Genomic DNA, 19329 nt, shown 5'->3' on the forward strand with positions numbered 1-19329 from the left:
GCCAAAAAAAGTGCTTCTTATTTTATATGGTGCATTTATCAAGTGAAAATTAATGGATATTTGCTTCAAATTTATAATTTGAAGCAAGTATATTTTAGACGATTATAAGTCATGTAATAATGGTAGTACAGAAGCAGATAGAGTACAAAATAACTCTGAAAGAAAAGAACTTGTTTGCAAGGAGGCAGTTCACACTGGTCCAAGTTTTGGTCAAATAATATTCTTTCTATATTAGAGAAAAGGTTCTACTGAGGGAAAGTGCTGCCCCCTCTCCACTACCATCCCCCATTCCCATCCTGCAAACTGAGAAGAACCACACTTAATGAGAAATGTTACTGATAAAAATATATTATACATGTAATGATGGGGGGTGGGGGATTGAAAACCACTGTCCTGGAATAAAACACTTAGCAGGAAATCTTATGATTTAAATACGAAAATTCTCTAGATTAAATCACATCTCCCTTACCACATGATATATAAGCTATTTTTGCCACAAGACCACTCCTATCCTACTACAATCTAAATTAGCATTAAATAAGGAATATTCTGTACACAACATATTTGATCAAAAACTTTAGAAGACTTCTATGACCACTATGCTGAACATGAGAAATAGTAAGAGTCGGAACATTCAACTAACATATACTGTGCTGTTAATTGTACTGTCAATTGTGCTGTTAATTTATAAAAGACAATGTTCAAGGTAAAAAGGCAAATTGACTGAACTGATCATCCCAAACAAAACCATTACAAATTTTAGACAAAGTATTTTTTTAAAAAAACAACTATTTGAAGGCACTAGAGAGTAACCAAAAAGGCAGAAATGACGAGTCTGACCTTGAAAAATTAACTACAGTCTGCGAGGTTTATCAATTTATGGCTTTTTCCCTGAGGGCATCTCCCAATTCGCAGGTGACAGAAAGCTGCAGCCTTACTGGCTTAAGTGCTGGCTGAGTTTGAGGCTAACAGAGTAGGCAGAAAGTTAAAGACAAAATTCCAGAAGGAAGAAAGGCTTAGAGAGCCAAGAACCAAAATCTACATTTAAAACTGACCCAAATCCCTGGCTGTTGCTAAACTACATGCGCAGAGACTGCAGCTGCTGTCCACATGGAGGAAACAGAGTTTAGGGCCTGAATTAAATGCCCATTAAGAAAACAGGAAGTAAATTTCCTATTAGGCCCAGTTAATTGCCTATTAAAATAAAAGTATTTATTCAGAGGGATATAAAATCAAAGTCTCTATACTCTATCATTCATAACATCCAATAGCATAAACAAGAAAATGTGACCCATATAAAGGAAAATAAGCAGCCAATTGAAACTAAACCTGAGATGATGAAAAGCTGCAAATAAAATGCAGACTGAATAATACAATGTAGCAAACATTTTAACAATCTTGAATCAATGGGAATACCCAGCAGATGACACAAATCATTGTGGTATCTGCTATAACAGTGAACTATGCTAGGACACTGCTCTCATCTTTGACTCCTTCAGCACGTACCATTGGGTGCCTGTAGTTTTTTGTTTAATTAAATAATTAAATTAATTTTAAACACGCTTACTGTGCTTGTCTTTTACCTTAGACATGACCCCAACAGGTCTGTTTGAAAACCTACTTTAATAAGTCGTCTGTATTGCTTTCAGTATTAAAATGAATAGTATTTTTCTACATATTAAATAGCACATATTGTAATGGGTGAAACCTAGAGTTGACCAGGAAACAATTTTTCGAAATTTTTTTTTCCACTGTAGTATAAAGGGAGTGCTTTAGCAACATATATCATGATCCTTTAATATTTACACTTTTTGATAAACTAATTTCCTTTCTACAATTTATACCATAGTAATAATAAGAGTAGACTTCTAAGATATTCACAGTTTTTAATTGCACTTATTAATGAAGCTGCAATTTGGGACAGTGAATAAATATTCAATAATAAGATAATTCTTAAATGATGATGTATTAAGACCATGTATTACTGTGGTTGGCAGAATTCTAAAATGAACCCTCCCCAAGATTTCCTGCCCTAATCCCCAGGACTGTGAATAAGATGAGATATCATGCCCATGATTATGTTAGGTTATATGGCAAAATAAATGTTGCACCTATTTTTAAGGTTACAAATCAGTTTATCTTGGGTTAATTAAATGGGAGATTATGTACATGGGCATGATCTAGTCAACAAATCCTTTAGAGCAGAGAGTTTTCTCAGCTAGCCAACGAGGGGAAATTAAAGAGACTCAAAGCTGGAGAAAGGTCTGTTGTGTTATGCTGGCCTTGAAAATGAAATGCAAGAACAGAAAAATGCCCTCTAGGAGCAGAGTGAGCTCCAGCCAACAGTCAGCAGGAAACCAAGTCCTTTAGTCCTCCAACTGCAAGGAAGCAAATTCTCCACAACTGGAATAATCTTCTAAGGGGATTCTCCCATGACACCCAGGTCAGAACCCAGCCTGACAGACACCTGGATTTCTCTTGTGAAAATCTCAACAAACAACTCAGTTGAATCTGCCAGACTTCTCATCTTTAAAACTGTGAGCTAGGGCTTCCCTGGTGGCGCAGTGGTTGAGAGTCCGCCTGCCGATGCAGGGGACACGGGTTCGTGCCCCAGTCCAGGAAGATCCCACATGCCGCGGAGCGGCTGGGCCTGTGAGCCATGGCCACCAAGCCTGCGCGTCCGGAGCCTGTGCTCCACAACGGGAGAGGCCACAACAGGGAGAGGCCCGCGTACCGCAAAACAAAACAAAACACAACGAAACAAACTGTGAGCTAGGGCTTCCCTGGTGGTGCAGTGGTTAAGAATCCGCCTGCCAATGCAGGGGACACAGGTTCGAGCCTTGGTCCGGGAAGACCCCACATGATACCGAGCACCTAAGCCAGTGTGCCACAACTACTGAGCCTGAGCTCTAGAGCCCACAAGCCACAACTACTGAAGCCCGCATGCCTAGAGCCCATACTCTGCAACAAGAGAAGCCATCGCAGTGAGAAGCCCGCGCACCGCAACGAAGACCCAATGCAGCCATAAATAAATAAATAAATAAACAAACAAACAAATTCATTTAAAAAAACCCTGCGAGCTAATAAATGGGTACTGTTTTAAGCCACTAAAAAATAATCATAATCATAATAATTAGCAGAATGGTGTTTGATAAATGGCATAAAATAATAGTTTATGTTTAAAATTAGACTTCATGAACACATCTAAAGAAATGTTAGGCTAAGTTATACACTTACATAACTGCTATTGTGTCTTCATTCGTTCAGAAAAACTTTCAAATTCTGTTAAATATTTTCCTGAAACAAAACCTACCTCCACTGATGACTGGTAATGAAAGGTTCTGATCACTTAGATTTTCTGTTAACATCCACGCTGGAAGGATTCTTTTCCTCTGGGAAGGGTTTGGCTGTTGCTTACTCAAGTCTCTACTTTCATCTAGGAAAGACTAAAAAGGCACTTATATATGAATTGCTAAAAATAATCCTGCATCCTTAATAAAACCATAAAAATTATTTACTTTGCAGAAAACTACCATTAAAAAAATCCATCTGGGCTTCCCTGGTGGCACAGTGGTTGAGAGTCCGCCTGCCGATGCAGGAGACACGGGTTCGTGCCCCCGTCCAGGAAGATCCCACATGCCACCGAGCAGCTGGGCCCGTGAGCCATGGCCGCTGAGCCTGCATGTCCGGAGCCTCTGCTCCGCAACGGGAGAGGCCACAACAGTGAGAGGCCCGCGTACCACAAAAAAAAAAAAAATCCATATGCAACTGTGGACTGAGTTGCTCAAAGTTCTCAAGGAAAGAAATTCAATATCTCTGTTAGTTGAAGTGTTGGTCTAGTGTGATATTCTCTAGAGCTTAACTTAAAAACAGCAAAAGCAGATCAATGCTAGAAATTTTGTCATGATATGTCTAATACCAGTTGTCTTTTCTTTCCTTAAGGAACATGTTATAAATGGATGAGCTCTTAAATTTCTTACCACACTATTTGCAGCGGTCTGGGTCTTTCCTATTTCTGTGCTTCTTTCCAGCTGTGGGGCATCAGGTGTCTCATCAGGCAAATCAATCGAGGAAGATTTTGGCGCTTCATTCAATATATCATCTTCATCATGTATTTGACTGTTTCTATGAAATACAATTGAAATTCATTTATTAATCACTTAAATTTAAAACATTTCTATTGCCTACCATGCCATTATGTGATTCGCCCAAGTACATCTAACTAATGGGTTATGCTACTTTTCTCAGACTTAGGAAGACAAAAAAGCAGATTATAGTATGCTAGAATAAAATATATAGACTAGAATATGTTCCTCATCTTCTGCCCACTCTATCACCATAAAATACATTAATCTTTCCAAAACATGGGCCTAGAAACCACAGCTATTTATAAGATGGGCAATGGCCATCTCTATGAAGGCTTAAGAGTTATTTACTTACTATATAGTATTTGTTCAGATTGTCCATAAAAGTTAAGATCTCCTCCAAGTATCCAAAAAGAAAATGCAAACTGTAAGAACATCAGCTAAGCTAGTTAGGCTCTTGAAGAAAAAAGAAATAAAATCCTGAGGTCAGGTTCACACACAGCTGCTACTGGGGTCCTGGCCAGTGCAGCCACTTGTGAAATCTCCCCAAACTTGTAGTCCGACACAGGAGCATCCACAATCACATGTGGAACATACTAGCAGAACCAATTACCTCCTACTTGCTGCAAAGTGTGGTAAGATCATCCAAAGTTCTGGATCATTATTCTTTATGTATGCATAGAGATGATCCAACAGACTTATCTTTTTTTTGTTTTTTCTTTTTTTTGTTTTTTTTTTGCGGTACGCAGGTCTCTCACTGCTGTGGCCTCCCCCGCCGCGGAGCACAGGCTCCGGACGCGCAGGCTCAGCGGCCATGGCTCACGGGGCCCAGCCGCTCCGCAGCACGCGGGATCCCCCCAGGCCGGGGCATGAACCTGCATCCCCTGCGCCAGCAGGTGGACTCTCAACCACTGCGCCACCAGGGAAGCCCCAGACTTTTCTTTTTGAAAATTTGAAAATATAGATGGAAATACCACTCAGAAATAAAAAGGAAAAAAGTATGATATGTACATTAACTTGGATGAATCTCAAAGGCAGTTTGCTAAGTGAAAGAAGCCAGACACAAAAAGTACATATCGTATGAATCCATGCATATGTCATTCTGAAGAGGTAAAGCTACAAGGACAGAAATCAGATCAGAAGTCGCCAGAAACAGTGGGTGGCGGAGGGGAATGACCACAAAGAGGCAAGAGGGAATTTTCTGGGGAAATGAAAATGTTCTATATCTCACTGTGGTGGTACTTACATGACTACACAAATTTGTCAAAGTGCATTGAATTATACATTTAAAAGGGGTGAATTTTACTATTGGTAAAATGTTCCTCAGTAAACACTAACATTAAAAAACTTTGTCTAGCTGAGAAAAGAATAATTAATGGCTTGTTTTATTTGTTTTAGTGTATCTTATAGGAATAACCTCCTTCAAAGGCCGACTCGAATTCATGGCAGGAATCAGTCAAAAGAGAACAACTTACTTAGACTAAATTTCCCTGCAACACCACTGTTTTAGTTCATTCAATAAATATTTTTTAAATACCTAGGGTGTGTCAGACACTGTGCCAGGCACTGGGGACTCAGAGTTGAAAATGTATGATTGCATGAAATTGCACTCCCATCACAATATTCAAATCCATTTTACTCACAACACACAGGTGTGCTTCCAAATTCTGATTTTTTTCCTCAAATTTTCTTAATATTTAATTTGAAAAATATTAAGAAACACTCCAGAGAAATGCAATGGTTTTTTACAACTTACAGTGTTACAAATTAAGCAACATCATCCATTCCATTTCTAGTTTTCCTATTCTGGCATAAATTCAAGACTAATACACACACATCCTATAGCCATAGGGAATTTTTATTAATATTTACCAAGAATAAATATAACAACAAAAAAAATCCTATCCCAGAACAAAATTCCAACATTTAGTTTCAAATAGGTCAAAGTGCAAATTATTCTCTTATACTTTTATTTAAATATAAATATTGTCACTGTGATATGGACATATTCTTATATTATCTTCAAATACTTCCTCAAGCAATCAACTATCACAGATTTATAATACAGTGTAATCAGAATTTGTTAAAAAATAAAAACTTGGAATTTAATCTAAATACAATATAACAAAGGTAAATGAGTTACCCTTTTCTTTGGTAATAGCTATCAAGACATAATTCACATAATCATGAAATTCATGCTGTTAAAGTATAAAATTCAGTAGTTTTAGTATATTCCAAAGTTGTACAATGATCACCAATATCTAATTTTGGAACATATTCATCACCTCAAAAAGAAATCCCATATGCATCAGCAGTCACTTCCCATTCTCTTCTCCAGCCCCAGCAACTGCTAATCTACTTTCTGTCTCTAGAGATTTACATTTTCTGAAACTTCATATAGATGGAATCATACAAGTTGTTTGTATACAGATGTTTTCAATTCTTTTGGGTACATTCCTAGGAGTGCAATTGCTGTGTCACATGTAATTCTGCGTTTAAAATTTTGAGAAACTGCCAGAATGTGTTCCAAAGAGGCAGTAACACTTCACAACCCACTACCAAAGCATAAGAGTTCCAATCTCTCCACAACCTCATCAACACTTGTTATTATGTCTTTTTTACCATAGCTACCCTACTGAACGTGAAATGGTATCTCATTGTGGCTCTGATTAGCATTTCACGTTGAGCATCTTTTCATGTGCTTGTTGGCCAGTCAGGTATTTTCCCTGAAGAAATGTCTACTCAAATTTAGTATGCATTTTGAAATTGGGTTGTCTTTTTATTACTGTGCTGTAAAAGTTGTTTACATATTCTAGATAGAAGTCCCCTATCAGATATATGACTTGCAAATGTTTCCTCTCCTTCTGTGGGTTGTCTTTTCACTTCCTCGATGGTATCCTTAGAAGCACAGAAGTTTTTAACTGTGATGAAGTCCAATTTATCTATTTTGTTTGCTTGTGCTTTTGTTCTTCTATCTAAGAAATCATTGCCTAATCCAAGGTCACAAAAATTTATACTTGTGTTTTTTTCTAAGCATTTCATAGTTTTAGCTCTTATATTAGGTCTCTGGTGCATTTTAAGTTTAGTTTTTCTATGTTGTGAGGTAGGAGTGTAACTTCATTCTTTTGCATTTGTCCCAGCACCACTTATTGAGAAGGCTACTCTTTTCTCCATTTAAATGTTTTGGCACTCTTGTAGAAAATTAATTGGCCATAGTGTAAGGGTTTATATCTGGACCCTCAACTGTATTCCACTGACCTGTATGTCTTTCTTCACACCAGTACTACACTGTCTTGATTACTGTAGCTTTGTAGCAGGTTTTGAAATTATGAAGTGTGAATCTTCCAACTCTTTTCTTCTTTTTAAAGACTGTTTTGGCAATTAAGTTATTCTTAACTCTTAAAGATATATTCCAAGTTATATTTAAATATAAGTTATATATTTTGTCTTTAATACAAAATGTACTGCTAATATGTATGAGCTGGATCTAAAAGTAAGTTTTAAAATAATTATAAATGAATTGTAAACATGCACACTTTCATATTACAATGGCATTTTCATCAACATTTTATTGTTTTGTCCTGTCCAAAATTAAAGTGATTAAAATTAGCTATTTATATGGAATCTAAGTATTAAGAACTTTAACAATTTGAAAGAAAAATGTAATTTGGTACAAAAGATTTACTTTCCTTTCCTCAACAGTGTTTTAAAGAAAATAATCCCTCTAGAGAGAGAATGTTATACTTCCTTATCAGCAATGAAATTCAGATAAAGAAAATGTTATACAATATTTCATTCATGTATTCAAGAAGCCAATGCCTGCTAAGCACCCACTACTGGGGAAGCAATAGGAATGCAAAATTAATGTTGGTCCTTCTATATGAAATACGTCAAAATTTAACTAGCTAAAATTTAAAACTTTTTTTTGGCTTTCTTACTTTGACTTCTCAAAAAAGTATGGATTTTAGTACTTCTCACAGAATAATTTCACAGAAACATATACAGAAAAGAGTGAAAAATGAACACACTAGAGCTGATATATATGGACCCATATGCTCTCATTGAGTTCATTATGAATGGGATTTATTATACAGAATGTAAACACTACATGAAAAGCATGTTGACATGAGTGAAGTGAGAACCTAAAGAAATGACAAGCTTTTGTACAGTTGTTTTGTTGTTCAAATCTCTTTCTTAAATTCATAACTGGTTGGAAGAAAAAATTTACAATGATATCAGGGGTCCTTACAACTGACACAAAGCACATAGGTTTTCTTTTCTGTTCTTATTCAAATTTAAAAATATTTCAACATGTAGAAATATAGAGAAAATATAATGTATGTATTCTATCTACCTATCTATTAATATAAATACTTCTGTATCCACCACCCAAATAGAAACATTTTGTCACATTTGCTCCAGATTAATTATAAATACAATCAAAGCTTCCTCTGTGTCCAGTCTCAATCTTGTTCCTCTCCCTCTCATCCCTTCTTTGAAGGAAAATTATTCTGATTTTATTATTCACATGCATGTCCTTATACTTTTACTACTATATGTATATATCCATTACTTGTGTATATATATATATACACATAATGTATATATTATTCATGAAGTAATCCAAATAATCCATAATACACAGGTATAATATGTAATATATATCTATATACAAACGGTGTATGCTTTATATATATGTAATCTTTTTGGGTTTTTTTTCCTCAACATTACATTGTGGAGATTTATCCACATTTTAACCTGGAGCTCTCTCTAGTTCATTCACTTTCACTCCATTTTAAAACTACACCAAATTTATTTAGCCACTCCCCAAGTGTCTTCACTATTAGAATGACTGCTACAGTAAGCTTTCTTATACAGTCAGGGAAGTCAGTAAGAGCTATAGTCCTAGTCAGCTTGTATTTGAATTCTCTGTCACATATTAGCTATGAGACCTTGGGCAAGTCTCAAACCTTCTGCGTCTCAGTTTCCTAATCTGTAATATAGGGATTTTAACAGTACCTATTCCTTATAAAGATGGTTGTGAAGATTAAAAAGTTCATACGTGTAAATCTTACACAACAGTACAACGGTGTTTTTATGAGGTAGACAGTACAAAATGGAGCTAGTTCTAAAATATATGAGAATCCCAATGGTATCAAAAAATGTCTAAAGTATACTTCAATACTTCCACAGTCTAAGACATGGTTCACTCCCCCTTGCTAGAGGATAGCAGCCTTTCTTTGTCTGGAGACCAGGCAGCTGCCTCCTAATGGTATACGTGTCATGATGATACTTGCCTTCCTCAAGACCTGCCCTCCCACCCCTCGTGGCTTCTATTCCAATAACCAAGGTCAACTCATCATTACCTGACTAGAAAAGTACTGTCCCTACTTCAACAGGAAAGCAAATATTTACTAAAGAGCTACAGGACCTGGCTAATATGTACTGACAGAAACCAGAAGACCATGCCCAAGAATAGATCTTGAAGATGCTAAAACAGGGGATGCAGAATAAAACTGGAAAAAAAAACACTGCAACCTGTCCTGCAACCTGGGATTTAAGGTACTGGCAAGGACACCTGAAGCCAGTCGTAATATACAGCTGAAATGGCTTGTTCATGCTTGGAAAAAGAATATGTTTACAGTAAATAGGGTAGAAATAGAGAATGCCCTGGCATGATACTGAAAAGGGGGTCAATAGGCTCTAAGAGGTGGGCATGCTAAAATGGACTTATTACATGAGACTAGAGAATCCCCCACCTGACCATGTTCCCCAGAAGGGCCCAGAACACTAAGCTATATACTAGTGAGGCAGTGTTGAAGAGCTCAATGGTAACTGCCTCTATAGGTCAATGTTGATGGTAGGAGAGGCTGCCAAGAACAAGGCTCTTTAGCATCAATGGAGATGACAGCATTCTAGAATTGCAGAGGCCAGGTGGTTAGCATTTAACTATCAGAGGCTAAGTGGACATTATTTGCATAACAGTCAGCAAAGTTGTAATGGCACTGATCTATAAGCACCTTTAACAATGGCTATCCACCTAGCTGGAGATTACATTGCCCAGCTTTCCTTGCAACTCCGTGTAGCCATGTGCCAAACAACCCGATCAAAACGTGGGCAGAAGACTTAAATAGGCATTTTTCCAAAGAAAACATACAGATTACTAACAGGAACATGAAAAGTTGCTTAACATCACTAATTATTAGAGAAATGCAAATCAAAACACCATGAGATATCACTTCACACCTGTCAGAATGGCTATCTTCAAAACGTGTACAAATAACAAGTGTTGGTGAGGATGTGGAGAAAAGGGAACCCTTGTGCACTGTTTAAGACTATAAATTGGTGCAGCCACTATGGAAAACACTACAGAGGTTCCTCAAACAACTAAAAATAGAACTACCATATGATCCAGCAATCCCACTCCTGGCTACATATCCTAGAAAAACAAAAACACTAATTCGAAAAGATACATGCACCCTGATGTTCATAGCAGCACTATTTACAACAGCCAAGATATGGAAGCCCAAGTGCCCATCAACAGATGAATGGCCTGTTGTTATACAAAGATACATACATACATACATATATATATATATATATATACACACACACACACACACACACACACACACACATACACACACACACACACACAATGGAATATTACTCATCCATAAAAAAGAATAAAATTCTGCCATTTGCAACAATATGCAGGGACCTAGAGAGTTTTACATTAGTGAAATAAGTCAGACAGGGAAAGACAAATACTGTACGTTATCACTTATATGTGGAATCTAAAAAATACAACAAATGAACGTATATAGCAAAACAGAAAGAGACTCACAGATATAGAAAACAAACTAGTGTATACCACTAGGGAGAGGGAAGGGAGGATGAGCAAGATAGTGTTATGGGATTAAGAGATAAAAACTACTGTGAATAAAATGGATAAGCGAAAGGATATATTGTACAGCACAGGGAATTACAGCCATCTCTCAGTAATAACTTTAAACGGAGTATAATCTATAAAAATACTGAATCACTATGCTGTACACCTGAAACTAATATAATATTATAAATCAACTATAATTTTTAAAACGACAGAGAATATATCCAGCACCCCCAAAAAGCTCCCTTGTGGCCCCCCTTCCTAGTCAATCCTCCAGAAATAAACATTGATAGATTAGTTTTCTTATAATAGAACGCAATATAAATGTAACTATACAGTAGGTATTGTTTTGTGCCTTGCTTCCTCAGGATTTTCTAAATAGACAATCATGTCATCTGCAAATAAAGACAGTTTTGCTTCTTTCTTTCCAGTATGATGCACTTTATTTCTTTTTCTTGCTTTACTGGACTGGTTAGGACCTCCAGTCAACATGGAATAGAAGTTGTGCAAATGGATATCTTTGTTTTGTTCCCAACTGTAGGGAGAGAACTTTTCAATACCTCACTACTAAGTATTTTTTTATAGGAAGGAAATTTCCTTCTTTTCCTAGTTTTCTCTAAGGTTTTTTTAACAGGTATTAAATTTTTGTCACAATTGTTTTTAGGCATCTACTGGAATGACAGTTCTTTAATCTGTTATAGTGAATTTCACTGATTGGTTTTTTTTTTATATATATGATAAATTCACCTTGCATTTCTCAGACAAATTTCACTTGGTCATAGTGTATTAAAATCTATTTCACACATTGCTGGGTTTGACTTCTAAATATTTTGTTTTAAGGAATGTGGGTTTGTATTTACTTTTCTTGTAATGTTCTTGTCTGATTTTGGTATCAGGATTATGGAAGCTTCATAAAATGAGTGGGGAAGTGTACTCTCTTCTATTTTGGAGAAAAAAGTATAATATTGGTATTATTTGTACCTTGTAAGTTTAAGAGAAATCACTAGTGAAGTTCCTTGCAGGAAATTCTTAAATCGGGAACTCAATTTCTTTAATGGACATAGGATTCATCAGATTTTCTATTTCTTCCTGTATCAGTTTTGGTAAATTGTGTTTTTCAAGGAACGCATCCATTCATTTAGGCTATCAGTTTTACTGGCATAAAGTTTTATGTAATTATTTCTTCATTATTCTTTTAAGGTCTGCAGGATCAGTAGTGATATTGCCTCTCCCATTCCTGATACTGATAATTTGTGTTTTCCAGCTTCTTTTTCTTGGTAAGCCTTGTCAATTTTATCAATTTTATTAGTCTTTTCAGAAAACTAACTTTAGGCTTTGTTGATCTTCTTTGTTATTTGTCTATGTTCTATTTCATTGATTTCTAGTCCTATTCTTCTTATTGTTTCCTTTTTTCTGTCTATTTTGGGATTAATTTACTCCTGTTTGTCTATCTTCTTAAAATAGAAGCAAAGGGCATCAGTTTTACCTCTTTCTTCTCTTCTAATATAGGCATTTAATATAAATTTCCCTCAAAGGACTACTTTAGATATATTTCACAAATGTTTTTGTTATGTTTTCAGTATTATTCTGTTCAAAATGTTTTCTAATTGCCCTTTTCTCTGGGTTCCAGAGGTTACCTAGGTATGTGCTGTTTAATTTCAAAACACTTGAAGATTTTCCTAGATATTGTATTTTTATTGATTTTTAAATTTAATACCAGTGCCGTCAAAGAACACACTCTATATAATTTTGTCCATCTACTTCTATAGGTCCAGTTTAAGTATTCTATAATTTAAAAACTAAAACAAAGGGGAATAATCTGCTAATGACTGCCTCAACAAAACTAGTGTATTAATTTCAATTTTACATCAGCTATTTATTGTAACCTCATTTCATCCATTTCCCTATTCTATATTTTCTGTTATTTTTATAAGAAATAAGAGTTATACAAGCATAATCTAAAACAGAGGTTAATACCTTAAGAAAATTTTTAAAACTAAAAAAAAAGATTAAGAAAATGTAGTCAGTTTCAAATTAACTATCCTGGTTATTGTTAGATGCGAAATATATTCTAAACACAATGGTAAAAGATACAACATATGGAAGCAATCACTATTGAAGCATAAGTTTCCAAAATCTAATGTTTTCTAGAAAAACACACACACACACACACACACACACACACTCACCATGTAAGACCTATCGCCAATTTAGTTGAATTCTAGAGTGGTGTCTACTGAAGCTTTTGTGGATGACTGAGGAATTAGATTACAAATACCATTACTTAATTGCATTTCATCAGGCAATCTTACCTTAAAGTACATTCCACTTCCGTTTCAGAATGTGTAGACAAAACACGAAAAATGTATTTGTCAACTAATAAAGAGAAACTATCTCCAGGATTCAACCAGTGCCATAGATTTGTCTTCAATGGTAAGAGCTGGCTCTTCTCAGAAGACTGATAAAAGCACGGATTTGTATGTATCTAACAAATTAAAGAAAAAGAATACAGTGATGTAGTAACTTAAAATCATGACTAGTTAAAACTACAACTAAATACGAACTGATTCAAAATTTGTGTCAAAACAATTCTAAGTATAAACTTACACTTAAAAGTCTAATAAATCTGGCACTTCTAAGTATCATAATTATTATCTAAACATAAAAAAATAGTTGTAACATACCTCCCATTTCTCTAGGAATCAAAGAAAAAAGCAAATTTATCAATTAACTGGTTAAAAGATACTTCTATTTTGTTTGAGAGATGACTGGACATTGGAAAGAGAAACATGAAAAATAATTATCAGTATGGAAACTGAGTCCCCCAATTTTGATATCCAAAATTCACTAATCTATTGAAAATTCTCTTCTGCTTATTTTCCCCTAATAATTTCTTACTATGATTAAAAAATGAGAAACTATGGGAAGGAAATTCTTGATCAAATTTCTCAAGCAAACAACATACCTTTTTTCTTTACTCCTCACAGAGGAATCTTCTTATTTTGTTTAAATGAAATTCCCCTCTGAAGATCATCATCCATATTCAAATTGCAAGAGGTAAATATATCTCAATGTCAAAACTATTACAATATCCCCGATTTTGAATTATGTTTCCACTGATTACCTCACGTTAGCAAAGATAATGAGAGCTGCCTCCATAATTAACACCTATTGAAAGGCATCTTAAAAATTCTAACTAAAATCAAGCTGAATTTAACCATCTCCAGAATAGCCTTCTTGTCATCTAAACCACTGGGTCTTTTAATAAGCTTTAGCATATACCAAAGCAATCCACATTAATGCAGATCTTCAGTTTTTTAAAAGAATTTTACATAGAGCAACTCCCCCTACCACCCATTCATCTGTCTACTTCATCAGTATAAATGACATTTTTTTCTAGAGACATCAACCATCTCTCCATTTATAGCAAGGTAAATGTCACCCTGAGATTGGACATATGCCAAACATTCTCAGTTTTTCTATTTATACTTCATTAAAGTATCTTGAGATGCAACTAAATTTTCACACATCAAAACCTTTTCTGATCCCAACCATTTAATATATCTATAGGTGTTAAGATACGTTTTATTCACCCTGAGTTTGAACAGACTAGAAATGAGTATAAATTCAGTAGGTAAAAACTTCTGGTCCTACTGTAAAAAATATTCATTATGGAAAAATTAAGGAAGCTTATAATAGTCCTCTTTTTAATGTATTTTGAAATTCTAGAAATGCATCAGTATTTTTTTTTCTTTTTACCCCTCAAAAATTTTCTTTTCATTGGGAAACTTGGTTAAAATTTTTTATTAAATATAGTTACTTTCATTTTTTAAAAATCTTAATCATTTATGGAATATAAACTAAGTAAGATATAAACAAGTCTAGAATATTGCTATAAAACATGAAGCAAATAATGTTGTTAAGTTAGGTAGATTACTTTGCATTATAATTTATTTTTCATTTGTTTTTATTTCTTAAAATGCCTATTTCTATGGGAAAAGAATAGGGTATTTCAAGTGTAAATACAAGATATTCTGATTTAGTTTCAATTATATATTAAAACACACCAAAATATCCACAAACTTTTACTGAACATCTACAACATTCTTTCATTCCATTCACATGTCAAGCCCCAGATCATTTACCTCTGAAGTCCATCTCTCTTTAGCATTTGCAGTCACTGCCCTAGTTCAAGCTCTTACCCACTGCTTGCGTTTCTTGCTTGTGCTAACATCATATCAAGTCTCCCTGATTTCCTTTACTTCACTGCTTCCTAAGTTTTTTTTTTACATTTCCCTACATAAGGCCTCTGATGCTTCTCCAATATAAGCAAAGCATAGCAGTGAAGGCTCTTCATAAAGCTACAGTGGTTTGCAACCTCATCTCTCACCTTCATACACCAAAATCTTCACCCTATACACACAATCTTTGATCCAATCATTGAGACCTACTCAAAAATGCTCTTTTGTTTACTACAGCCTCAGTAATGTCTTATCCCACCCCACCTTTCTGCTTGAACTATTGGAACCAGTCCCTATCAGTTCAAAGATAGTCATCTGATAAATCACCACTAGACTCCAAGGTCCATGGGTGCAGATAACTACCTAACACAGTTCTAACAGTCTATGATTAAAATGACTACAGAAGCCTCTAGCAGCAGGAAGAATCAATGATAGTTCAACTGTCAATCATTAGTGAATAATCTCAGGAACGGTTCCAAATAGTGTACCATAAGAAGTGAGGCTTGAAGTCTAATGTACTTAATATAAATGCTACCTGTTGAATCACTTAAATAGAGTCACCCCTAAAACTGTTTGACTGCATTCTCTATAAGATGTCATATTAAATGATTTTTTAAAATTATAATTGGTACAATTAGGTAAACTAAATTTCAAACAGAATCCACTTTCATCTGCTATAAAGCTACTGGAAGCACGCAACTCGGCACCTGAGCTTACTGGCTTTCAAAATCCCAAGAAAATCACAAAAGTAACTTTAGTTGTCACTTCACATGACTTCTTCTGATCAAATACCATAATATACTTTTTTTAAAAAATTATTTACTTATTTATTTTCATTTGATGACTTGAATAATATATATTTTTTTATACGGAAGGTTCTTATTAGTCATCCATTTTATGCACATTGGTGTATACATGTCAATCCCAATCACCCAATTCATCACACCACCACCCCCACCACCCGCCGCTTTCCCCCCTTGGTGTCCGTACGTTTGTTCTCTACATCTGTGTCTCAGTTTCTGTCCTGCAAACCACTTCATCTGTACCATTTTTCTAGGTTCCACATATGTGCGTTAATATACGATATTCGTTTTTCTCTTTCTGACTTACTTCACTCTGTATGACAATCTCTAGATCCATCCACGTCTCAACAAATGACCCAATTTGTTCCTTTTTACGGCTGAGTAATATGCCATTGTATATATGTACCACATCTTCATTATCCATTCATCTGTTGATGGGCAGTTAGGTTGCTTCCACGACCTGGCTATTGTAAATAGTGCTGCAATGAACATTGGGGTGCATGTGTCTTTTTGTGTGTGTGTGTGGTATGCAGGCCTCTCACTGTTGTGGCCTCTCCCATTGCGGAGCACAGGCTCCAGACGTGCAGGCTTAGTGGCCATGGCTCACGGGCCCAGCCACTCCGCGGCATGTGGGATCTTCCCGGACCGGGGCACAAACCCGTGTCCCCTGCATCGGCAGGCGGACTCTCAACCACTGCGCCACCAGGGAAGCCCTGCATGTGTCTTTTTGAATTACGGTTTTCTCTGGGTATATGCCCAGTAGTGGGATTGCTGGGTCATGTGGTAATTCTATTTTTAGTTTTTTAAGGAACCTCTATACTGTTCTCCATAGTGGCTGTATCAATTTACATTCCCACCAACCGTGCAGGAGGGTTCCCTTTTCTCCACATCCTCTCCAGCATTTGTTGTTTGTAGATTTTTCTGATGATGCCTATTCTAACTGGTGTGAGGTGATACCTCATTGTAGTTTTGGTTTGCATTTCTCTAATAATTTGTGATGTTGAGCAGCTTTTCATGTGCTTCTTGGCCATCTGTATGTCTTCTTTGGAGAAATGTCTATTTAGGTCTTCTGCCCATTTTTGGATTGGGTTGTTTGTTTTTTTAATATTGAGCTCCATGAGCTGTTTACATATTTTGGAGATTAATCCTTTGTCCGTTGATTCATTTGCAAATATTTTCTCCCATTCGGAGGGTTGTCTTTTCGTCTTGTTTATGATTTCCTTTGCTGTGCAAAAGCTTTTAAGTTTCATTAGGTCCTATTTGTTTATTTTTGTTTTTATTTCCATTACTCTAGGAGGTGGATGAAAAAAGATCTTGCTGTGATTTATGTCAAAGAGTGTTCTTCCTATGTTTTCCTCTAAGAGTTTTATAGTGTCTGGTCTTACATTTAGGTCTCTAATCCATTTTGAGTTTATTTTTGTGTATGGTGTTAGGGAGTGTTCTAATTTCATTCTTTTACATGTAGCTGTCCAGTTTTCCCAGCACCACTTACTGAAGAGACTGTCTTCTCCACTGTATGTCCTTGCCTCCTTTGTCATAGATTAATTGACCATAGGTGCATGGGTTTATCTCTGGGCTTTCTATCTTGTTCCATTGATCTATGTTTCTGTTTTTGTGCCAGTACCATATTGTCTTGATTACTGTAGTTTTATAGTATAGTCTGAAGTCAGGGAGTCTGATTCCTCCAGCTCCGTTTTTTTCCCTCAAGACCGCTTTGGCTATTCAGGGTCTTTTGGGTCTCCATACAAATTTTAAGATTTTTTGTTCTAGTTCCGTAAAAAATGCCACTGGTAACTTGGTAGGGATTGCATTGAATCTGTAGATTGCTTTGGGTAGTATAGTCATTTTCACAATACTGATTCTTCTAATCCAAGAGCATACGATAATATACTTTTAAATTAACCACAGAATCATGGAATTTGGGGAAAGGAACCAAAAACTACTTAGCTAAATTAGGAAAGAAAATGACTACATTTTAGACGCTAAACCATCTAAACAGTACATTTAACCAAGGCCTGGGGCAGGCCGGTGAGACTAATACAGAATAGGGAATGTTAAAGCAAAAGCTGCCAGGAAAATTAGCACTGTTACCTACATGCTCAAATTAAAGAAAAAGAAAAAAAAGACAATTCTGAAAGCTGCAATGAATATAGTCTATCCAGTTCTGGCAATTAAAATTCATGAGGATCTGGTTAAGTCCTTCCTAGGTGTTTCTGCAATTGGAAACATTTCTATTTCCTTTAAGTCTGTGTTAAAAGAAAGCAGTAAAATAAAATTTGGAGAGAAAGGGTAGAAGTAGAAGTTAAAAACAGAGGCTATATAAATTTGGTAGGCAATTATTTCATTTATCAGTCATTTTATAAACTAATATAAAATTTTATAAACAAGATGGTATAACATTGGAGATGCAGTGCAATTTATGCAACATCATATTCCTAAAAAGAGCTGTGAATGTTTGATTTTTTTTTAAGTTATAACTGAAATGTAATGTTTAGAAACCTTTCATTATGTTATCAGCCACCCCTAATTTATCTCTCAATGTGGTTCTCTGGCATATGGCTAGAGCTTTTGAGTGTTTTTGCATGTTGCTGGGCTTGGAAATGTTCCCTGTTACTCCTCAGCCTTTAAAGTGAAGCCTCCCCTTCCTCGGGTATATGCCATGGTCACCCGTGAGGAATGGTGGGTAGCAGGAAGGACAAGAGTCAAAACAGGAATATACATATCTTCTGCCTGAACCCTGAATATTCTCTAAATGAGGTTTCCTGCTTATAAGCTAAGAGAAGACCATGTTCTTATTCATGAGTATTTTAAAGATTCAAATGAATCTCTAAACAATATTAAATAATGATATAGTCCTAAGTTTATAAAAGCTAAGATGTTCAATACAAAGGCATAAAATTGTAAGAGAAGAAAAGATAAAATACTTAAGAAAGGAAAATGATTATGTTTCTTTAAAAACACATCACAAACCCAAAGTCAAGAAAACAGTCAGTTTGAGTATTTTTTCCTCAGCTGAAAGCACTTAATATTTAAATGATAGGTGGTTAAATATTAGGCATTTAGCAAATCATCCACAAAGAAAGTGGACCAATCTGTGTGGTCCATGATCATCTTTTTCTTTTCCTAAAAATGTTCATACAGGAGATCCCAGAACTAAGAGCAAAAATGACATACCAAGAAATCTGATGTTCGCTCCTAAAACTCACATCTAAATAACTATTACTCATTGAGTAAGCTTTTTAAAAAAATCTATATCAAACAATATACACTCCAACTAAAAAGCCACACATACAAGAAGTCCAAAAGGT

General features: G+C 35.5%; 1 protein-coding gene across 4 annotated transcripts in view; it reads right to left on the reverse strand.

The window, feature by feature from the left end:
• The window catches only part of APLF (aprataxin and PNKP like factor), an 82021-nt gene that overhangs the window by 42591 nt on the left and 20101 nt on the right, over positions 1 to 19329 (reverse strand). For 3 of the 4 annotated variants that reach the window (XM_019943189.3, XM_019943188.2, XM_073791297.1), the window contains exons 3-5: positions 13290 to 13462; positions 3981 to 4125; positions 3314 to 3446 (exon numbers count right to left, since the gene is read on the reverse strand). In XM_019943189.3, coding sequence (XP_019798748.1) covers positions 3314 to 3446; positions 3981 to 4125; positions 13290 to 13462 — 451 coding nt within the window. The remainder of the gene's footprint in view (positions 1 to 3313; positions 3447 to 3980; positions 4126 to 13289; positions 13463 to 19329) is intronic. The other variant, XM_073791298.1, reaches the window with a different exon arrangement.

Source organism: Tursiops truncatus, chromosome 14 (assembly GCF_011762595.2).
Source record: "Tursiops truncatus isolate mTurTru1 chromosome 14, mTurTru1.mat.Y, whole genome shotgun sequence".
Lineage (NCBI taxonomy): Eukaryota > Metazoa > Chordata > Mammalia > Artiodactyla > Delphinidae > Tursiops > Tursiops truncatus.